General features: G+C 36.1%; 1 protein-coding gene across 1 annotated transcript in view; it reads left to right on the forward strand.

Annotated features, from left to right (window-relative positions):
- The window catches only part of WDR49 (WD repeat domain 49), a 101,322-nt gene that overhangs the window by 32,300 nt on the left and 49,668 nt on the right, over positions 1–19,354 (forward strand). The window contains 6 exon segments of the mRNA XM_017886713.1: positions 8,367–8,497; positions 12,307–12,405; positions 14,004–14,168; positions 16,323–16,510; positions 17,546–17,638; positions 17,641–17,745. Coding sequence (XP_017742202.1) covers positions 8,367–8,497; positions 12,307–12,405; positions 14,004–14,168; positions 16,323–16,510; positions 17,546–17,638; positions 17,641–17,745 — 781 coding nt within the window.

Consider the following 19,354-nt stretch of genomic DNA (forward strand, 5'->3'; position numbering starts at 1 on the left):
TGATATAAATGATGAATTGATGGGTGCTGACGAGTTGATGGGTGCAGCACACCAACATGGCATAAGTATACATATGTAACAAACCTGCACGTTATGCACATGTACCCTAGAAGTTAAAGTATAATAAAATAAAATAAAATAAAAATTTCTATTTATGTCCTTTGCCTACATTTGGTGGGATTATTTGTATTTGTTTTTTTTTTTTTTTTTTTTGGTGATTTGTTTGAGTTCTTGCAGATTCTGGATATTCGTTCTTTGTTGAAAGCATAGTTTGCAAAGATTTTCTCCCACTCTATGGATTGTCTGTTTACTCTGCTAATAATCTCTTTTGCTGTGCAGAAGCATTTTAGTTTAATTGGGTCCCATCTATTTTTTGCTTTTGTTGCATTTGATTTTGGGTTCTTGGTTATCAACTCTTTGCCTAAGTGAATGTCTATACGAGATTTTCCTATGTTCTTCTAGAATTTGTGTGGTTTCAGGTCTTAGATTTAAGTCTTTGACCCATCTTGCCTTGGTTTTTCTGTAAGGTAAGAAAGAGGCAAGGATCCAGCTTCATTCTACATGTGGCTTGCCAATTATCCTAGCACCATTTGTTGAATAGGATGTCCTTTATCTACTTTATGCTTTTGTTTGCTTTGTCAAAGATCAGTTGACTTTAAGTATTTGGTTTTATTTCTGGGTTCTCTATTTTTGCCCCACTAGTCTATGGGCCTTTTTGTGCCTATGTCCCACCAGTCTATGTCCCACTGGTCTATGTACCATCTTGTTTTGGTAGCTATAGCCTTGTAGTATAGGTTGAAATCAAATAATGTGATGCTTCCAGATTTGTTCTTTTTGCTTAGTCTTACTTTGTCTGTATGGACTGCTTTTAGGTTCCATGTGAATTTTAGGATTATTTTTTCTAATTCTGTGAAGAATGATGATAGTATTTTGATGGGAATTGCTTGAATTTGTAGATTGCTTTTGGCAGTATGATCATTTTTGCAATATTGATTCTATTCATCCATGAGCATGGGATGTGTTTCCATTGGTTTGTGTCAGGTATGATTTCTTTCAGCAGTGTTTTATAATTTTCTTTGTAGAGATCTTTCACCTCCTTGGTCAGGTATATTCCTAAGTACTTTATTTACTTTATTATTTTTGCAGCTGTTGTAAAAGGGGTTGAGCTCTTGATTTGATTCTCAGCTTGGTTGTCGTTGGTGTATAGTAGTGCTACCAATTTGTGTACATTGATTTTGTATCCTGAAGCTTTACTGAATTCATTTATCTGATCTAGGAGCATTTGAAGGAGTCATTAGGGTTTTCTAGAGGAGTGATTAGGGTTCTCTAGGTATACAATCATATCATTGGCAAACAGCAACAGTTTGACTTCCTCTTTACTGATTTGGATGCCCTTTATTTCTTTCTCTTGTCTGATTGCTCTGGTAGATCTTCCAGTACTATGTTGAATTGACATGGTGAAAGAGGACATTTTTGTCTTGTTTCAATTCTCAGGGTTAACGCTTTCAACTTTTCCCCATTCAATATAATGTTGGCTGTGGGTTTACCATAGGTGGCTTTTATTACTTTGAAGTATGTTCCTTCGATGCTGGTTTTGCTGAGGATTTTAATCATAAAGCGATGCTGGATTTGTCAAATGTCTTTTCTGCATCTATTGAGATAATCATGTGATATTTGTTTTAAATTCTGTTTATGTGATATATTACATTTATTAACTTGTGTATGTTAAACCATTTCTGCATCCCTGGTATGAAACTCACTTGATCATGTTGGATTATCTTTATGAAATGCTGTTGGATTTAGTTGGCTAGTATTTTGTTCAGGATTTTCGTATCTATGTTCATCAGGGTTATTGGTCTGTAGTTTTCTTTTTTTGTTATATCCTTTCCTGTTCTTGGTATCAGGGTGATACTGGCTTCATAGAATAATTTAGGGAGGATATCCTCTTTCTCTATCTTTTGGAATAGTTTCAGTAAGATTGGTACCAATTATTCTTTGACTATCTGATAGAATTCAGCTGTGAATTCATCCAGTCTGTTTTTTTTTTGTTGTTGTTGGCAACTTTTTTGTTACCATCTTAATCTCACTACTTGTTTTTGGTCTGTTCAGAGTTTGTATTTCTTCCCGATTTAATCAAGGAGGGTTGTGTATTTCCAGAAATGCGTCGAAATCCTCTAGATTTTAAAATCAGTACATACAATAAGGAAAGATTGACACACTGATATTAGTAAGACACCACAAGAATAAAAGACATGCTACAGTTTCTGCAACTTGTCTTAATGTAAGTAAGCTCCCAAACAAGTAGTTGTTAACTCTCAGCCTGAGAGCATTCTTGGCTTTCACAGGAAATAATTTGCGTCCAAATCCTCTAGATGTGTAAAGGTGTTCATAGTAGCCTTGAATGATCTTTCATATTTCTGTAGTATCAGTTGTAATATCTCCCATTTCATTTGTAATTGAGCTTATATGGATCTTCTCTCTTCTTTTCTTGGTTAATCTCACTAATGGTCCACCAATTTTGTTTACCTTTTCAAAGAAACAGGTTTATGTTTCATTTATCTTTTGCATTTTTTGTTGTTGTTTTTTCCTTTTCATTAATTTTTCTGTGATCTTTGTTAAATTTTTTCTTCTGCTGGATTTGGGTTTGGTTTTTTCTTGTTTCTCTAGTTCTTTGATGAATGACCTTATATTGTCTATTTGTGTTCTTTCAGACTTTTTGATATAGGTATTTAATGCTATGAACTTTCCTCTTAGCACCACTTTTGCTGTATCCTAGAGGTTTTGAAAATTTGTGTCACTATTATTGTTCAGTTCAAAGAATTTTTAAAGTTCCATCTTGATTTCATTGTTGACCCAAAGATCATTGAGGAGCAGATTACTTAATTTTCATGTATTTGTATGGTTTTCAGGGTTCCTTTTGGAGCTAATTTCCAATTTTATTCCACTGTAGTTTGAGAGGGTACTTGATATAATTTCAATTTTCTAAAATGTATTGATATAACTTCCATTTTATAAAATTTACTGAAACCTGTTTTGTCACCTATCATATGTTGTATCTTGGAGAATGTTCCATGTGCTGATGAAAAGGATGTATATTCTACAGTTGTTGGGTAGAATGCTCTGTAAATATCTGTTGAGCCCATTTGTTCTAGGGTATGGTTTAATCCGACTGTTTCTTTGTTGACTTTCTGTCTTGGACAACCTGTTTATTAGTGTCAGTGCAGTACTGAAGTCCCCCACTGTTACTGTGTTGTCGTGTATCTCATTTCTTATGTCTAGTAATAATTGTTTCATAAATTTGGGGGCTCTCATGTTGGATGCATAGTTATTTAGGATTGTGATATTTTCCTGTTGGATTGTTTTTCTAATCATTATATAATGTTCTTGTTTGTCTTTTCTAGCCGTTGTTGCTTCAAAGTCTGTTTTGTCTGATATAAGAATAGCTACTCCTGCTTGCTTTTCATGTCCGTTTGCATGGAATATCTTTTTCCACTCCTTTATCTTAAGTTTATGAGTACTTATACGTTAGGTGAGTCTCTTGCAGATAGCAGATACTTGATTGGTGGATTTTCATCCATTCTGGCATCGTGTAGCTTTTAAGCAGAGCATTTAGGCCATTTACATTCAATGTTAGTATTGAGATGTGAGGTACTGTTTTATTCATTGTGCTAGCTTTTGCCTGAATACATTGTTTTTTTTTTTTTTTTTTTTTTTTTTTTTTTTTTTTTTTTTTTTTTTTTTTTTTTTTTTTTTTTTTTTCCACTGTGTTATTGTTTCATAGGCTCTGTGAGATTTGTGCTTTAAGGAGGTTCTACTTTGGTGAATTTTGAGGTTTTGTTTCAAAATTTAGAACTCCTTCTAGCATTTCTTATAGTCCTGGCTTGGTAGTTGTTAACTCTCAGTATTTTTTTTGTCTGAAAAAGACTTTCTGCTTCATTTATAAAGCTTAGTTTTGCTGGATACAAAATTCTTAGCTGGCAATTACTTTTTTGAGGAGGCTAAAGATAGCACCCCAATCTGTTCTGGCTTGTAGGGTTTCTGCTGAGAAATCTACTGTTAATCTGGCAGGTTTTTCTTTATAGATTAGCTAATACTTTTGCGTCATAGGCCTCAAGATTCTTTCCTTTGTTTGACTTTAGATAACCTGATGATTATGTGCCTGGGCGATGATCTGTTTGTGATGAATTTCCCAGGTGTTCTTTGAGCTTCTTGTATTTGAATGTCTAGATCTCTAGAAAGGTCATGAAAGTTTCCCTCAATTATTTCCTCTAAGCAGTTTTCTAAACTTTTAGATTTCTCTTCTTCCTCAGGAACACCAATTATTCTTAGGTTTGTCCATTTAACATAATCTCAAATTTCTTGGAGGCTTTGTTCATTTTTTAAAATTATTTTTTCTTTTCTGATTGGTTGATTTGAAATCCTTGTCTTCAAGTTCTGAAGTTCCTTCTTCTACTTGTTTGATTCTATTTTGAACCTTACCAGTGCATTTTGTATATCTTTAAGTGTGTCTTTCATTTTCAGAAGTTGTGATTGTTTTTTTCTTTATGGTATCTATTTCTCTGGAGCATTTTTTTCATCCATATCCTGCATTTTTAAAATTTTCTTTTCATTGCTTTTCACTCTTTTCTGGTATATCCTGGTGTAGCTTAATAATCCACCTTCTGAATTGTTTATTTAATGATTCAGAGATTTCTTCTTGGTTTGGATTCATTGCTGGGGAGCTAGTGTGGTCTTTTGGGGGTGTTATAGAATCTTGTTTTGTCATATTACCAGAATTACTTTTCTGATTCCTTCTCATTCAGGTAGACTATTTCAGTGAAAAAATCTGGAATTCAAGGGCTGCTGTTCAGATTCTTTTGTTTCATGGCATGGGGCGATCCACTGTCCCTTCCCCTAGGGATGGGGCTTCCTACAAGCCAGACTGGAGTGATTGTTGCTGCTCTTCTGGGTCTAGTCACCCAGTGGAACTACCAGCCTTTGGGCTGGTGCTGGGGAGTGTCTGCAAAGAGTCCTCTGATGTGATCCATCTTTAGGTGTTTCAGCCATAGATTCCAGCACCTGCTCTGGTGGAGGTGTCAGGAGAGTGAAGTAGACTCTGTGAGAGTCCTTGTAGATATATTTAGTGTGCTGACTTTCTTGAATGCTCATTATGCTAACAGTGAAGTTGTCACATGGACAGACTCAGGACCTCTGGTTAGCCAGGATGTTACAGGCAGTGGGATTAGCTGTTGTTTTCTCCTCCCTTGGAGCAGGGTTGTTCTGTCATGAGTTGCTGTAATGTCCTGAGTTTGTTGGCCTCCAGCCAGGAAGTAGCATTTTTGAGAAAGCACCAGTTTTTCGCCTGTCTCATGGAATTTACAGCAGCCTGTTGCTTCATTCAAAGGATCTGATTATTTAAAACAGGATAATTCATACATTGATTTGGCAAATATTTATTAAATGCCTATCATGTGTAGGTATTATTCTAGATGCTGCTGTTGTAGAAGAAAAAAAACAAAGTCCTTGATCCTCTAGAGCTTACTTTGTAGTAGGAGAGATAGAACATAAGCAAATAAATATAGAACACAGTGTCATACAATGGTAAGTGTTATAAAAAATGAAATAGAGTAAGAGATGAGAGACTCAGAGAGTCTTCAGATAGGGTGGTCAGGGAAGGCTTGCCTGAGGAGGTGACATTTAAGCAGATAATTTTTTCTTCATTTATGTGACAGATATTTATTGAACACTCAATATGTTCAATAAATGCTTGCTATGCTTGCTACTGTAGGGTTACAGATTAAGACAAGATGCATGGTTTCTAGGAATTTATAATTTAGCCAAGGAGCTGAAACTATATAACATTGAATGTTGTAAGTTAAATGTGAGTGATGTTAAGAGGTCAGAAGAGGAACTATTTCTTTTAATCCTAGTTATTAAGGAATTCTACCAGAATAAGATGGGCCTTAAAGAGTTGGTGTGTGGATAGGTACATGTGAGTCTGTGCATAAAAAGAAATTCCTAAAGGCATGAAAAAGCATACCATGAATGAAAACAAAACAAAACAGACAGAAATGTCAGAGGTACCTAGAGAAGACTAAGAATATTGTTTGGGTTGGACAAGAAGTTGTGCTTCAGAAACTTAGCTCCTAACAGCTACTGCAAACAAAAAATAAATTTAAAACTTTGAATTTCCTTTTTGAAATTCAGGTGAGCTTTGCATTCTCTTGCATTAATTCATCTATCTTTATTTTAATAGAAATTATTCTTCCTCAAACTTTTTGAGTAAAATTAACACTTCAGGTATACCATATTTACCCTATGGCTTCCAGTGCCTCTGTCAAATATTTAATTGGACATTCACATATAACTGAAAAACAAGGTTAGAAGAATAGAGAGAAATAATTCTGAAAACATAGATTAGATCTATGTATTATTGGGTCTTAAATAACAGATCTACACATTTGAATTTTATCATGTAGGAAATGAAAAACTAACAAATGTTTTCTAATGGGGCATTAGCCTTATCATTTATCATGTTGTTTTCTCCATCCAGAGTGTTTTCATCTTGCAAATCCTACCCATATTTTATGGTCCAGTTCAAATATCAGCGTTCATCTCAACCTTCTTTGATTTCTACGTTGGCCTTTCATGGCAGTTGATCAGTACTGCCTTAGCACTTACCACATTTTACCTTGAATTTTAGTCATTTTATGCTGATGGCTCTGTACCCTGCATCACTATGAACTGTGACTTCCACGTGGCAAATAAGAAATTCTTACAGAATAAATGAAAATACCCCAGAGTAGAATAATTAATCTAGTAGCCAGATGAAGAAAGTGCCAGAGATGGGTAAACTAGAAGCAGTAAAATTAATCAGTAGGCTATTATAGTCATTCAACCAGGAGGTAGTTAGCACAGAACCAGGAAGCTGTCGTTGACTGTTTGAAGTAAAATAGTAAGAAACGAATATGTAACATATTGCAGAGATATAATCTAAGCATTTAATTTGACTGGGGAAAAGAAAGACATCCAAAGAGGCTGGAATGTTAAGTCTATTAACCATATTTGGGATTGCAGACAGAGGGCTGGTATGGAGGGAAGATGTCAAATTTGGATTTTTGACATGTTGAGATCTTTTGCTGATAGAAGCATTATATGGAACTGTCAACTGGCAAATGGAAGCTATTTCTGGCAAAGATTATGAATGAAGATAATTTAAGAGCCATTTGTATAGCAGTGACATTGGAACTCATGGTGATATATGAGATCTCTAAGCCAGTTTGAGTGGATAGACAGAAGTGGAGAAATGAAGATAAGGAATGTTCCATTGTGTATATATACCACATGTTAAAAAGGGTGAGAGAAAGAAGGGAATAGAAAATAAAGAGTAGGGAAAGAAAGATCAGGAGGCAGGAAGAGAAGCAGGCCACTGGAAACTCTGAGGCTGAGGAGTAACACTGGTAGGACAACTAGGAAAACTTTAGAGTGGTGGGAATAAAAGATCTCAGGAAGGTGAAGAGAGAATGATGCTGAAAGACCCCATAACTATGGTTGCAAATGCTCACTTGAGATCTAGATGGCTCTAGAAGGAACAAGAGGCTTAGCATAGGCTGATGGCCAGAGCTCAGGTCAGCAAGTGAAAACAGGGTGGTGTTAATGCCCCCAAAATGGAATCTTTACACCCCTCCCTTCCCCACCAGGCACAAGGCATTTCATTCTTTGCCCATCCTGTCCTATTCTGAAATTTATCAGCAGTGCCCCAAGATACTGACCTCTCTAATACTGTTCTTTCTGTTCAAAATGTATCTGTTCTATGTCCCACTTCTTTGGGGTGGCATTTTCTAAGTGTGTTCCACAAATTATAGTTCTTCAAGATGCTGTAGATTCCAAGAGAATGGATTCTGTGATTAGGTAAGTCTTGAAAATACCATAAGGAATGCTAAATGTCCTGAGAAATTTTGATGGAAAAAAAATCTTATTGATTTTGTTTGAAGTACAAAACATTATTTGTTCATAGGCCTGCCCTCTGTTTTAATTGTTATTGCTATAAAACTCAGTGATCTCATAATACCCATGTGGGGAAGCTTTGCTTTAGGGTCATGGTGATGGATAATTAATCTGATAAATGGTTACATGGTTTGTTGTTAATGATTGTGAAAGGATAATTAACCTTCTATTGTCAAAAATTTATAATTTACCAGATAATTTAATGAGGTAATAAAAATGTTTAGTGTGGGAAACTCAGTATTATGGATGTCAAGTTGGGATAAATTTTGGGCAGTATAGTCTTTCAGAAGTCTCTAATCACATCATTCAAGTGGATAGTGGCTACTCAATATCTACATCAATTTTAGATCCACAGCTAAATTCTATATACTTTTTGCTAGGGCTATTACTGTGTTTCGACCCCAAAACTTCAATCAATTTTTCATCCAGCCTGAAGAATGGAAAGGAGGCATACAGCACCATGATGACATCTTATGTGCTGCGTTTTTACCTCCACAAACTGTTGTTACAGGTAATTTGAACTTTCACTTGACGATCATTGGTGAAGTTTGGTTTGTTTTGGTTTGTCTTGGCTCACTCACTTTTTAAGAAGCCTTTTCTCAGTTGTTATATATATATATATATATGTATGTATTTTGAGATGGGGTCTCACCTATTGCCCAGGCTAGAGTGCAGTGGTCAGATCTCAGCTGATTGCAATCTCTGTCTGCCAGGTTCAAGTGATCCTCCCACTTCAGCCTCCTCAGTAGCTGGGACCATAGGCGCGCCCCACCATGCCTGGCCAATTTTTTGTATTTTTAGTAGAGATGGGTTTTTACTGTGTTGTCCAGGCTGATCTCAAACTCCTAAGCTCAAGCAATTCACCTGCATCAGCCTCCCAAAGTGCTGGGATTACTGGCATGAGCCACTGTGCCCGGCCATATATTTCTTTTTAACTTATGATTGACACATAATATTAATAATTGTACATATTTGTGAGGCACAACATGTTTCAATACATGTATAAATTGTGCAATGATCAAATCATGGTAATTAATGTATTAATAACCTTACACATATATCATATCTTAGTGATGAGAACATTAAAAAGTCTTTTTTTCTAGCTATTTTGAAGTATACAATACATTATTGTCAACTCTAGTCATCCTACTATGCAATAGAACACCAGAACTCATTCCTCCCGTCTAACTGTAGCTTTTTACCTGTTGACCAATCTCTCACCATCACCTGCTCCCTTCTCCCCTCTCCATCCTCGGGTATCCACTATTCTACTCTCTACTTTTATGAGAATAACTTTTTAGATTCCACAACTGAGTGATATCATGTGATATTTGTCTTTATATGTGTGGCTTATTTCACCTAACATAATGTCCACGAGGTTCATTAGTGTTGCTGCAAATGACAAGATTTTATTCTTTTTGTGGCTGAATACTATTCCATTGTGTACATACGGCACATTTTCCTTATTCATTTATTCATTGATGAACATTTAGGTTGATTTTATATCATGACTATTGTGAATAATGCTACAATAAACATAAGGGTGCAGATATCTCTTCCACATGCTGATTTCATTTCCTTACCCAGTAGTGGAATTTCTGGATCATATGGTAGTTCTATTTTCAATTCTTCCATATCGTTTTCCATAAAGGCTATACTAATTTACATTCCCACCAGCCATATGTAAGTGTTCCCTCTGCCCCATATCTTTGCCAATACTTTTATCTTTTGATTTTTTGACAGGATCCATTCTGACTGGAGTGAAGTGATATCTTGCTCAGGTTGTTTTGATTTGTATTTCCCTGATAACCAATGATGTTGGACTTTTTTTTTGTATGTCTGTTGGCCATTTGTTATGTGTTCTTTTGAGAAATGTTTATTCAGGTCTTTTGTCCATTTTTAAATCAGGTTTTCTTTGTTGCAGAGTTGTTTGATTTTCTTATATATTTTGGATACTAGCCCCTTATACTATCAGATGTACAGTTTGCAACTATCTTCTCCCATTTTGTAGGTTGTCTCTTTGCTTTGTTGATTGTTTCCTTTGAACATGAATAGATTTTTGAAGAAGCAGCGCTTGCTCTTCTTAGTCCTTATTTCTAGGGAAATATATTGGTAGTTCTGATCATCGGCTCCTATGCCTGGCTGTCTGATTTCCCATCACGGTCCTACCAATTGCCACAACTTGATAATGAGCAAGTTATTTAAACTCTAAATCATAATTTTGTCTGGCAGATAATAATATATCTATATTTTGGGTTATAGTTCAGATTATCTGTGCAAGGGTTTAACACAGTTCTCAGCACACAATAAGCTCATCCATAAATATTAGCTTTTATTTGTATTGTCCATTTTCCAGGAGCAGCATTAGGGCTGTTGGGTACAAATCACACATTGGTGGCACTTAGATGTTTCATAATGTGAACATATTAACTCTTTGGCATAATTTAGCCCAGATAATGTTGATAAAAGTCTGTCCTCACAAATGTCTACAAATCCAAGCTCTTAAAATGATTCATAGGCATGCTTTGATGTGACATATTAAAGAGAATGAAAAATTGTTGTATCATTTCTGGCCAAAGAATACAATTTATAGAGACAGATTGCACCATGAAATTTTCAAGTCCATATTTTGACAGCTGAATTTTTTTTTATAGAACCAAAAATGTCATCAATTAAGAGGAATGAAAACTTACAGGAAAAGATCCAGGATATCTATGAAGTGTTACAATATGAGGTTTACTGATCTATCTACATTTAAAGTTCCCCTGTTTTCAGGACTAACCAAATTACTTTCTAGTAAGACCAACTCTGTAGATAAATTAGCTTTACAGTCACTGGAAGGCCACCCCTGCAGGGAGGATCACATCCTGAAATGTGATGGGCACTGAAGTGTAAAACAGTGTGGTTGTTATTGTGAAAGTATTAGTAAATACCATTGTATTGGTGGGTTGACAGTCTCTTCACTCATTCTCCTCCCATCAATCCTATGTGGAAATATTTGGTCAATCACTGCTAGCAAAGCTTAAGAGAAGATGGATATTTCTATGGACAGCTGAACTCCATCCCCCTGGTTCAATTTGTGAGCTGCACAGATTGCTCTTTCTTTTTTTTTTTTTTTTTTTGAGATGGAGTGGAGTCTTGCTCTGTTGCCCAGGCTGGGGTGCATTTGTGCAATCTTGGCTCATTGCAACCTCTGCCTCCAGGGTTCAAGTGTTTCTCCTGCCTCAGTCTTCTGAGTAGCTGGGATTACAGGCACATGCCACCACGCCCAGCTAAGCTTATTTGTATCTTTAGTAGAGACAGGGTTTCATCATATTGGCCAGGCTGGTCTCACACTCCTGACCTCCTGATCCGCCCACCTTGGCCTCCCAAAGAGACTGCTCTTTCTAGAACAATACAGAGTTTAGTGTTCATTTCTCTCTCCTCTCCCCTATTCCCAAAAAAGTCACCATTTGTACATCCCACCCAAACTCTTCTGCTCTCCTTGCCATAGACACTCTTCTCAGTGGGTAGCTGTCCTCACTAAGTCACTGAGAACAATGGTCTGGGCATTGCTGCTTTGTTTCTCCACAGGACATGGTTGCTCAGACTTCACCTCACTTTGGGCTTTTGGGCTATTTGGGCTTTCTCTGTTTTCTGTGAAGAGGAGTACTGAAGGACTTTCTGTAGGAAAAACTTTAGGATTGTGGAAGACGATATTCAATAAAAAATATAGGAGGGAAAGAATGAAGAGAAGACACACACACCCATCCACACACATGCACACACAAGAAGGGACGTGTGAAACAGAAACATAGGAGGACTTGATTTACTTGCCCTTACCCAATAATAAAAAGTATGATGGTAATTAACATTTTCTCCAGTACTTACAATATGCTCAGTGCTACTGTAAGTACTTTCATTCTCTATAATAACCCTAGGAGATAAATACAATTATTAACTCTTTTTTATAGATGAGAAAATTGCAGCATCAAGTAGAATTAAATAACATGTCCAAGGTCACACAGTAAGCGAGAGAACCAAGACTCAAGCTCCAGTTTTTTATCCGCAAAGCATCTGTTCTGAATGCTTTATTACCATAAGATAAAAGAAAACAGCAGTAATTTCTACACACATATGCTCAGGTTATACTGTGGCAATTGTAAGCTCTAAAGTTAATACAAATGCCAATTATTATTCATGTTTCTAAAAATATAGAGTGCCCACTATGTGCCATATTCTGTGTAAGATATATTGCTAATAACTTCTTCTGATTGCTGTTGCTCGTATTTTCTATCTTAATCTCCTGGCAATTTATATTCTCCATCCTGTCTTGTGTAGGGAGTTATGATGGAGAAATTGTTCTATGGAACAATAGCACAGAGAGTGCTCACCATGTTCTTCACCCTGATTACCAGAGGTTGCTAAAGTCAAAATTAGGTAAGCGTGAGTTTGAAACTAAAATAACATGGCTAGTCAAATCACTGTAGGCCTGGTTATTCATGCATGTGCCTGCTGCAACTTGCTCCTAAATTATAGGTGATGGGCTATAAGCACGAAGGATTAGGGATATCATTGTCTTGTCAAAGTGGCTAAAGAGAATCTTGAGATTTACTTGGCTTAGCAAATTCTCCATGGCATGCCATTTCTTCTCTTTATGCTACATCGGCATTTCTGAACTACTGATAGCAGGGAGCAAGACTCTCATTTTTATTTAGTTTATTTTTTTCAATAAACCTTGCCAAATTACCTAAGAGTGAACGTTAGGTATCCTTTGCTAAGAAAATGGAAATTCATGTTCACTCGATAGGCTGTTGAGACTCAATCTAGAGCTTGTAATAAATATTATGCCACCTGGAAATCTTAAATTATTCCTTGCTTTAGAAGCCCATGAGGAACATTAGATGGGAGTATATTGTATTTTATGGGAGTTTAGCAGAGCACATGAATATTTTATATTTAAGTAAAATGTCTTGACAATTGCCTTTCACATTTTATTTCAGTTTTCTTAGATACTGAAGGTTTTTCTTTAGACTAATTTATTTTGGTAATGAAAATGTCATTCCTCATGGCCCAGTGAGGTTCTGTTGTCTCAACTGAATACACTCATAGAGGCTGAATTGAACTTTAGGAATGGACTGGTCATCAGATGCAGTTTTCTTTCTGGGTGAAAGCTGAGAAGCTATTTTATTAAGAGTAGGAAAACAAACTTAAGAGATTTAGGGGATACTTGGCTGCAAACACAAAGCTCTGACCTGCTTTATGTACTAAGAGCTAATCATTTTAGGATTCATTTGAACTTACCATGAGGGGGTTGGAATTCTGCCTCTTCCTCTACACTGGGCTTTAGAATACACAGAGAGATAATTAAGGAGAAAAGTGAATAGATTTCAAATTTCTGAAAGACATGAAAGGCACTGCAATCGATTTCTTATTTTGGAATTTTGAAAATATGTCTGTATAGATTTTTCAAAATTATGGGCGGACTGTTCATAGATTCTGAGACGAATATCCCCAGGTTTTACTAGTGTGGCCTGGAGATGATGCCATTAGATAATTGAAGTATGCTTAGAAATGTTTCCTCCAGAGTAACTCACTAACAAATAGTATTGTTAAAAAGCCTCATTTAATTAAACATAAATAGTCATTAGAGCTCATGTTCATTATAATATTTCCAAGATTAATTTTAATGATTAATAAGTTGAAAATGCCACAATATCAGAATTACATTTGTCTTGAGCATATTAGGATCCCTAAAATGTTAGCATTGATGCCAATATTCAGTTCTTATTTAATTCATATCAAGTGAAAACACAGCAAGTTTGTATATAACATGAAAAACAAAAATAAAGTCAAACAGTTCTTCAAGCTGCGGTTAAGAAATATCAGAAGGCTTGATAGATGTTGACTAGAAGTCTATTGTGAGACTTGGAGTCATTAGAGATAGTGATAGATGGCGACCTGCTGTTTCATAGGCACTAGTTTTCAAAGCAGATATTTTTCTTCATTAATAATACCTGGCTTTGTCTTCATCACAGATACAAAACCTCAAAAACTTCTCAGTGCTGGGAGAAGCCACTCCACCCACCCCGTGGCAGAACAATCTACCATGGGAGTCCGCAACTTTGAGATTGACACTGAGGGCAAAAATGCTGTTACGAGGCTTTGCTTCCTCAAAGCAAGAAAAAACACTGCAGTGACAGGTAAAATATATATTTACATTTTACATGTAGTTGGAAAGGGAACAATAAAGAAAATCCAATCTATTTCTACTAGATCTTGTAGAATTTGAGTGCATGTAGCTAACCAGTCAGGAGTGTCATGTAAGGTCACAGACCATGGCAAAGGAAGCTGGAATTGAGGAGGATGGGTTCAAGAGCAGGAGTCAGACTACACCCCACTACTAATTTATCCGGTGTTGTATATGTTAAGATCAGGAAGGGAACAACTGAATACGGGCAACAATCAGAATTGTTGTCCCAGACATGGCATAAAGAGATTTTAATACAGTAGGGGCACAGCAAGATGTATGCCAGAGTCAAAGCTTAAGTCCACATATAGCAGAAGAGTTGAGTCTGAGACTGACTATATGAGTACCTAATCAAAATAGGCTGGAAGAGAATAATGAGGAGTGTGGATGTTAAGCACAGTAACAGAATTTGAAAGAATTGCTAATCCCAGGATAAGAGCTGCCTGCTCTCTTCTCTGTTCTCATCTTTTTTTCTTTTTTGAAGTATTAGTTATATCTTCTCCAGAGATGTATACTAACATTAATGCTATTTTATGATTTACTGTAGTTATTTGATATTATGTAAATGAAATAACCATTTGCTTAATTTTTTCCCTGTTGTCAGTGGCAATATTAGCATGGCGTTGATGCAGCCTGCATCTTTCCAAAATGAAAATCTGCCTTGAAGAATAATGCACATATGTATTGTGTATTTGAAATCTAGACACATGTGTATTGTGGATTTGAAAAGGAAATGAACATATCTGAATTATGTTTATTGTTTCCCATATTTAATTTACAGATGAAAAATCTGTATAATTTTCATATAAAATTTTAATCATTAAGAATCAATAAAGGTATAGTTTAAAACATTCTGGGTTGTTTAGAATAATCTTTGAAACAATTAGATTCTAAAACTTTCTGTTTTCTAGAACTTGCTTATACTCAAAATATGAATTATTATTATCCTGAAATTACTCTCATTTCCTCAATACTAATTTTAATGTTATCAGTATTCCCAGATTGTTTTCACTGAAGCAGCTACGTGTTATTATTTCTACCTTAAATAAATATGATTGTTAATTGGCAGTACATTTGTGAGGCAAACTGGAAGTCATTCACAGAGTTATCAAATAATAGGAACCTTGCCACAGAAGAATAACTTAGGCAAGGTGCTTCAACAAAACATAAAAATGGAAAATGAAAAGGTTAGTTCTAGACTCATTCACCAAAAAAGGGTTTTATAAGGGTTTACAATGAATTTTTGATGAAAACATTTAAAGAAAGCTCATAAATAGAATTCTAAGCATGCTGCCAAATGGAGAAGTCAATAGCTATTCTGCTATCACTACATATTCCATCCAAATCTGTGCATGTAGACTTTTACTTCACTATATATATCCAATGGGTTATTAGCGAAGATGAATTTTATATAATAATAATATTATCATAATGTTGGAATTAATAGTTCATGTTTATCTGAGGAAACAAATTAATTCTATCTAACTTTTAAAAACCCCCGGGTCGGGCGCGGTGGCTCAAGCCTGTAATCCCAGCACTTTGGGAGGCCAAGATGGGCGGATCACGAGGTCAGGACATCGAGACCATCCTGGCTAACACGGTGGAACTCCGTCTCTACTAAAAAATACAAAAAACTAGCCGGGCAAGGTGGCGGGCGCCTGTAGTCCCAGCTATTCGGGAGGCTGAGGCAGGAGAATGGCATAAACCCAGGAGGCGGAGCTTGCAGTGAGCTGAGATCCGGCCACTGCACTCCAGCCCGGGCGACAGAGTGAGACTCCGTCTCAAACAAACAAAATAAATAAACAAATAAAATAAAATAAATAAAATAAAAAACCCCAAAACATCAGAATAATGAATGAAAAAAAGGGAACTAACTGTAATGGGACATTTCAATATCCTATGCCATTTAATACTCAACACAAACCAGTGAGGTTATCATAGTGTTACCTCCATTTTATATTTGACAGAATTTAAGTGGTACTGGGAATTGATCTCAGGACTACTCACCTCTCCAACATCATATGCTTTCCACAGGGAAAGTCACTGAAGAAGTTATTTCTGGCATGGGTTGTTCAGTTTTCTAATTAGATTTTCCCTTACATGTTAGGAGGAGCTAACCTGGTATCATGTGGAGGATCTGGTTATGTCAGATTTTGGGATATATATAAGAAGCAACTTCTGGCTGAATTTTTGGCTCATAGTGGAGCTGGAACGATTATTATGTCTACTGATAAGATGAATCGATACCTTACCACAGGAGATCTTGATGGATGGTTGAAAATCTGGAATATAGAGGTAAATTGAAAAACATTATCACATTACCTTTAAGATTTTTGGTGACCCTTTGTTGCAAGTAACTATGAATCAAGTCTTGTCTGTCTCCTAAACAAAGGAAAAAATGTTTAGTCTAAGTGTTTTAAATAAAACATTTACAAGTTTCATGCAGAGACTTCTTTTAAATAATTAATGAGGAAAATCATATTTTTCTCAATATTGACAGCCTTCTGTTAAGTAAGTCATCCAATTTAGAAATGCAATATTGTTAGTAAGGCACTTCAGCATTATTTGAAAGTAAATAATTAGGATATACCTTATTTTTAATGTATTTATTTATTGATCTATCTATTTATTTTGAGACAGGATCTCCCTCTGTCACCTAGACTGGAGTGCGGTGGCATGATTATAGCTCTCTGCAACTTCAAACTCATGGCTCAAGTCATCCTCCCACCTCAGCCTCCTGAGTAGCTAGGACTATACAGGCATGTTCCACTATGCCCAGCTAATTATTTTATTTTATTTTAATTTAATTTAAATTTTTTTTATTTTTTGTAGAGACAGGGTCTCACTATGTTGCCTGAGGTGAGGCTACACCTTATTTGCAATGAGACTGTAAATGTAATTTAAATACTAGAGGACTATTCCTTCATCTAACCTTATTGTTACCCTCAGTTAGTTTGGGATTTTTTCTTTTTTATCACTGATTACCTCCTCAATTTTCCAATAATATTTAAAGTTGTATATGTGACCATATATATGTGGTAAAGTTCATCTCTATCAAATAATTGGCTATACTATTTATATTTTTCTTTCCTTCCTCCTCCCCACTAGTTCTTTTTTGTATTTCCCAAGTAGTCAGATAAGTTAGAAAACTTTTTTTTTTCTTAATGTAATTTCATTTTCTAGCCTCTTTTATCATGAACTTTGCTTTCGCATTTGGATCACAGGTTGTTGTCCCCAAGTTTGAAAATCGGCCTTTTTAAAAAAGTGTTATGTCATTGTAATCATTTCATATTTGAATTTTTTAGAGTTCTGGTATTTCTTTTCATTCAGGAGTACTGTCTTAATTCCAGTAAGAACAAAATCACAAAGGCCCCAACTCTGATAAGATCATTCCAACCTCATGAGGACCGGATAAGTTCCTTATCCGGATGTGTGAGCCGGGCGGTCAGTTACTGATTATCTCCTCCTCTGCAGACTGCAGCATTTGTGTGACTGGTGTCTGCAATGCTCCTGTTTGGATCTTTGGTCAGGTAGAAATATTGCTCTTTATTGTTCTAGTATTTGCTTGACATTTAGTATTAACTTGGGCTGATTTCTATTTGAATCTCATCAGCTGTTTAATGTTCATTAGTCATGAAAGAACTGACAACATTTCTGAAGCAGTAGCTCCAGGCGACTTTGTCCTGTTTTCCATTAACCAAGACAGTTTCATCAAACGGAAGACACCAGAGACACGGAAAGATGGGAGCTCTGTGCAGCTCAAAATATTCCAAGATTTCTGAGAAAAAATTCTCCTCTAAAATAAATTCCTTCAATTTCAAAATTTAGTAAAAGTTCAACGTGGATAAAATGATCGTGTTACTAAAAAGACAAGTGATTATGACTGTTAACTAAGAACGTAATAATCAAATGCAGAAAATTTTAGGAAAAAAAAAACCAATCATCCTATTCATTCTCTGGTTTACTGCCGCAAATAATAGTTAACATTTGCTGAGTTTTTCTTGTGTACCTGGGGCACTGTTCTAAGATTTTTTTCAAAAATTAACTCATTTAATCTTCACAATTGCTCAATTCAGGAGGGGGCAGCTCTCACAATTCCCATTTTACAAATGAGCAAACAGAGGCACAGAGAGTTTGAATAAATCACCTGAGCTCGCAGAAGCTAATCGTGGTACAGTTTTGCTTTTAACTCAAGTTGGGTCACTTTAGAGCTCACATTTTTAACCCCTTTCTCAAGATCTGACTTGTCCCTGCCTATGAAATGAAATGGAAGGAGGGGGCATGAAATAAAGGAAATATTTAGTCTCATATTTTCTGTTCTTTTATCCTTTTGCCTTCTTGGGAACGTTTCCTGTTCCATTTGTGCTTTTGGGGACAAAATATGTTTGACTGGTTTCAACCAGTACTATTCAAACCTGGTATAAGTTTAAGGTGAAGCCTCAATTTCTGTTTGGCCAGCTGATTTGGTTCTATTTAGGAGCCTCAGGTGCCAATCTTACTCTGGAGAGTAGGCAATTCTTTTAGTGTCGGAAGACGTTTGTTGTTGCTGTATTTGTAAAGTCAGTTTGATGAGGCCAACCTGTGTGGAAGGAATTCTAAGCAACCCTTTAGGATGCAGAGGGTGTTGGCAAATCAGAAAATCATCTAGGAGGTGGACCCACATTGGCTGGACAATGAGTGTCAATGTAACACTCAGGAGCTGTATCAATCGCTTGTATTTTGTAAACAAGACGAGCACTAGATTTTTCTCAGTCAGGAAAAAAAGCGGCTAAGTGTGAACTCATATGGGTGTGTGATGAGTGAGACAGAGTGGGACATGGCTGGCAGTCTGGACAGGAAAGAAGGTGGAAGCCTGCCTCGGGCCACTGAAGAAGCCAAAGCATTGCTGACGGAGGCTGTGGCAAGATGAGGTGGAGGTTTGAACAACGGTGAAGAAACGAAACATCATCAAGTGGGTGACCTAAGAAGTTCCTCAGACATCTGGGGTTGAACCAAGAAATAACACCATTCTAGGTGTAGGTGCCATATAAAGTTCACCCACCAAACATAATCTGTAGCTAAATTTTATTTTAATTCAGAAATGGGTGCTTATAAAACTGCTTATTTTTATGTTATTGATATTATTTGTTGTTTCTGTGA

This window comes from Rhinopithecus bieti, unplaced genomic scaffold (genome assembly GCF_001698545.2).
Source record: "Rhinopithecus bieti isolate Rb0 unplaced genomic scaffold, ASM169854v2 scaffold_15814, whole genome shotgun sequence".
Taxonomy (NCBI): Eukaryota; Metazoa; Chordata; class Mammalia; order Primates; family Cercopithecidae; genus Rhinopithecus; species Rhinopithecus bieti.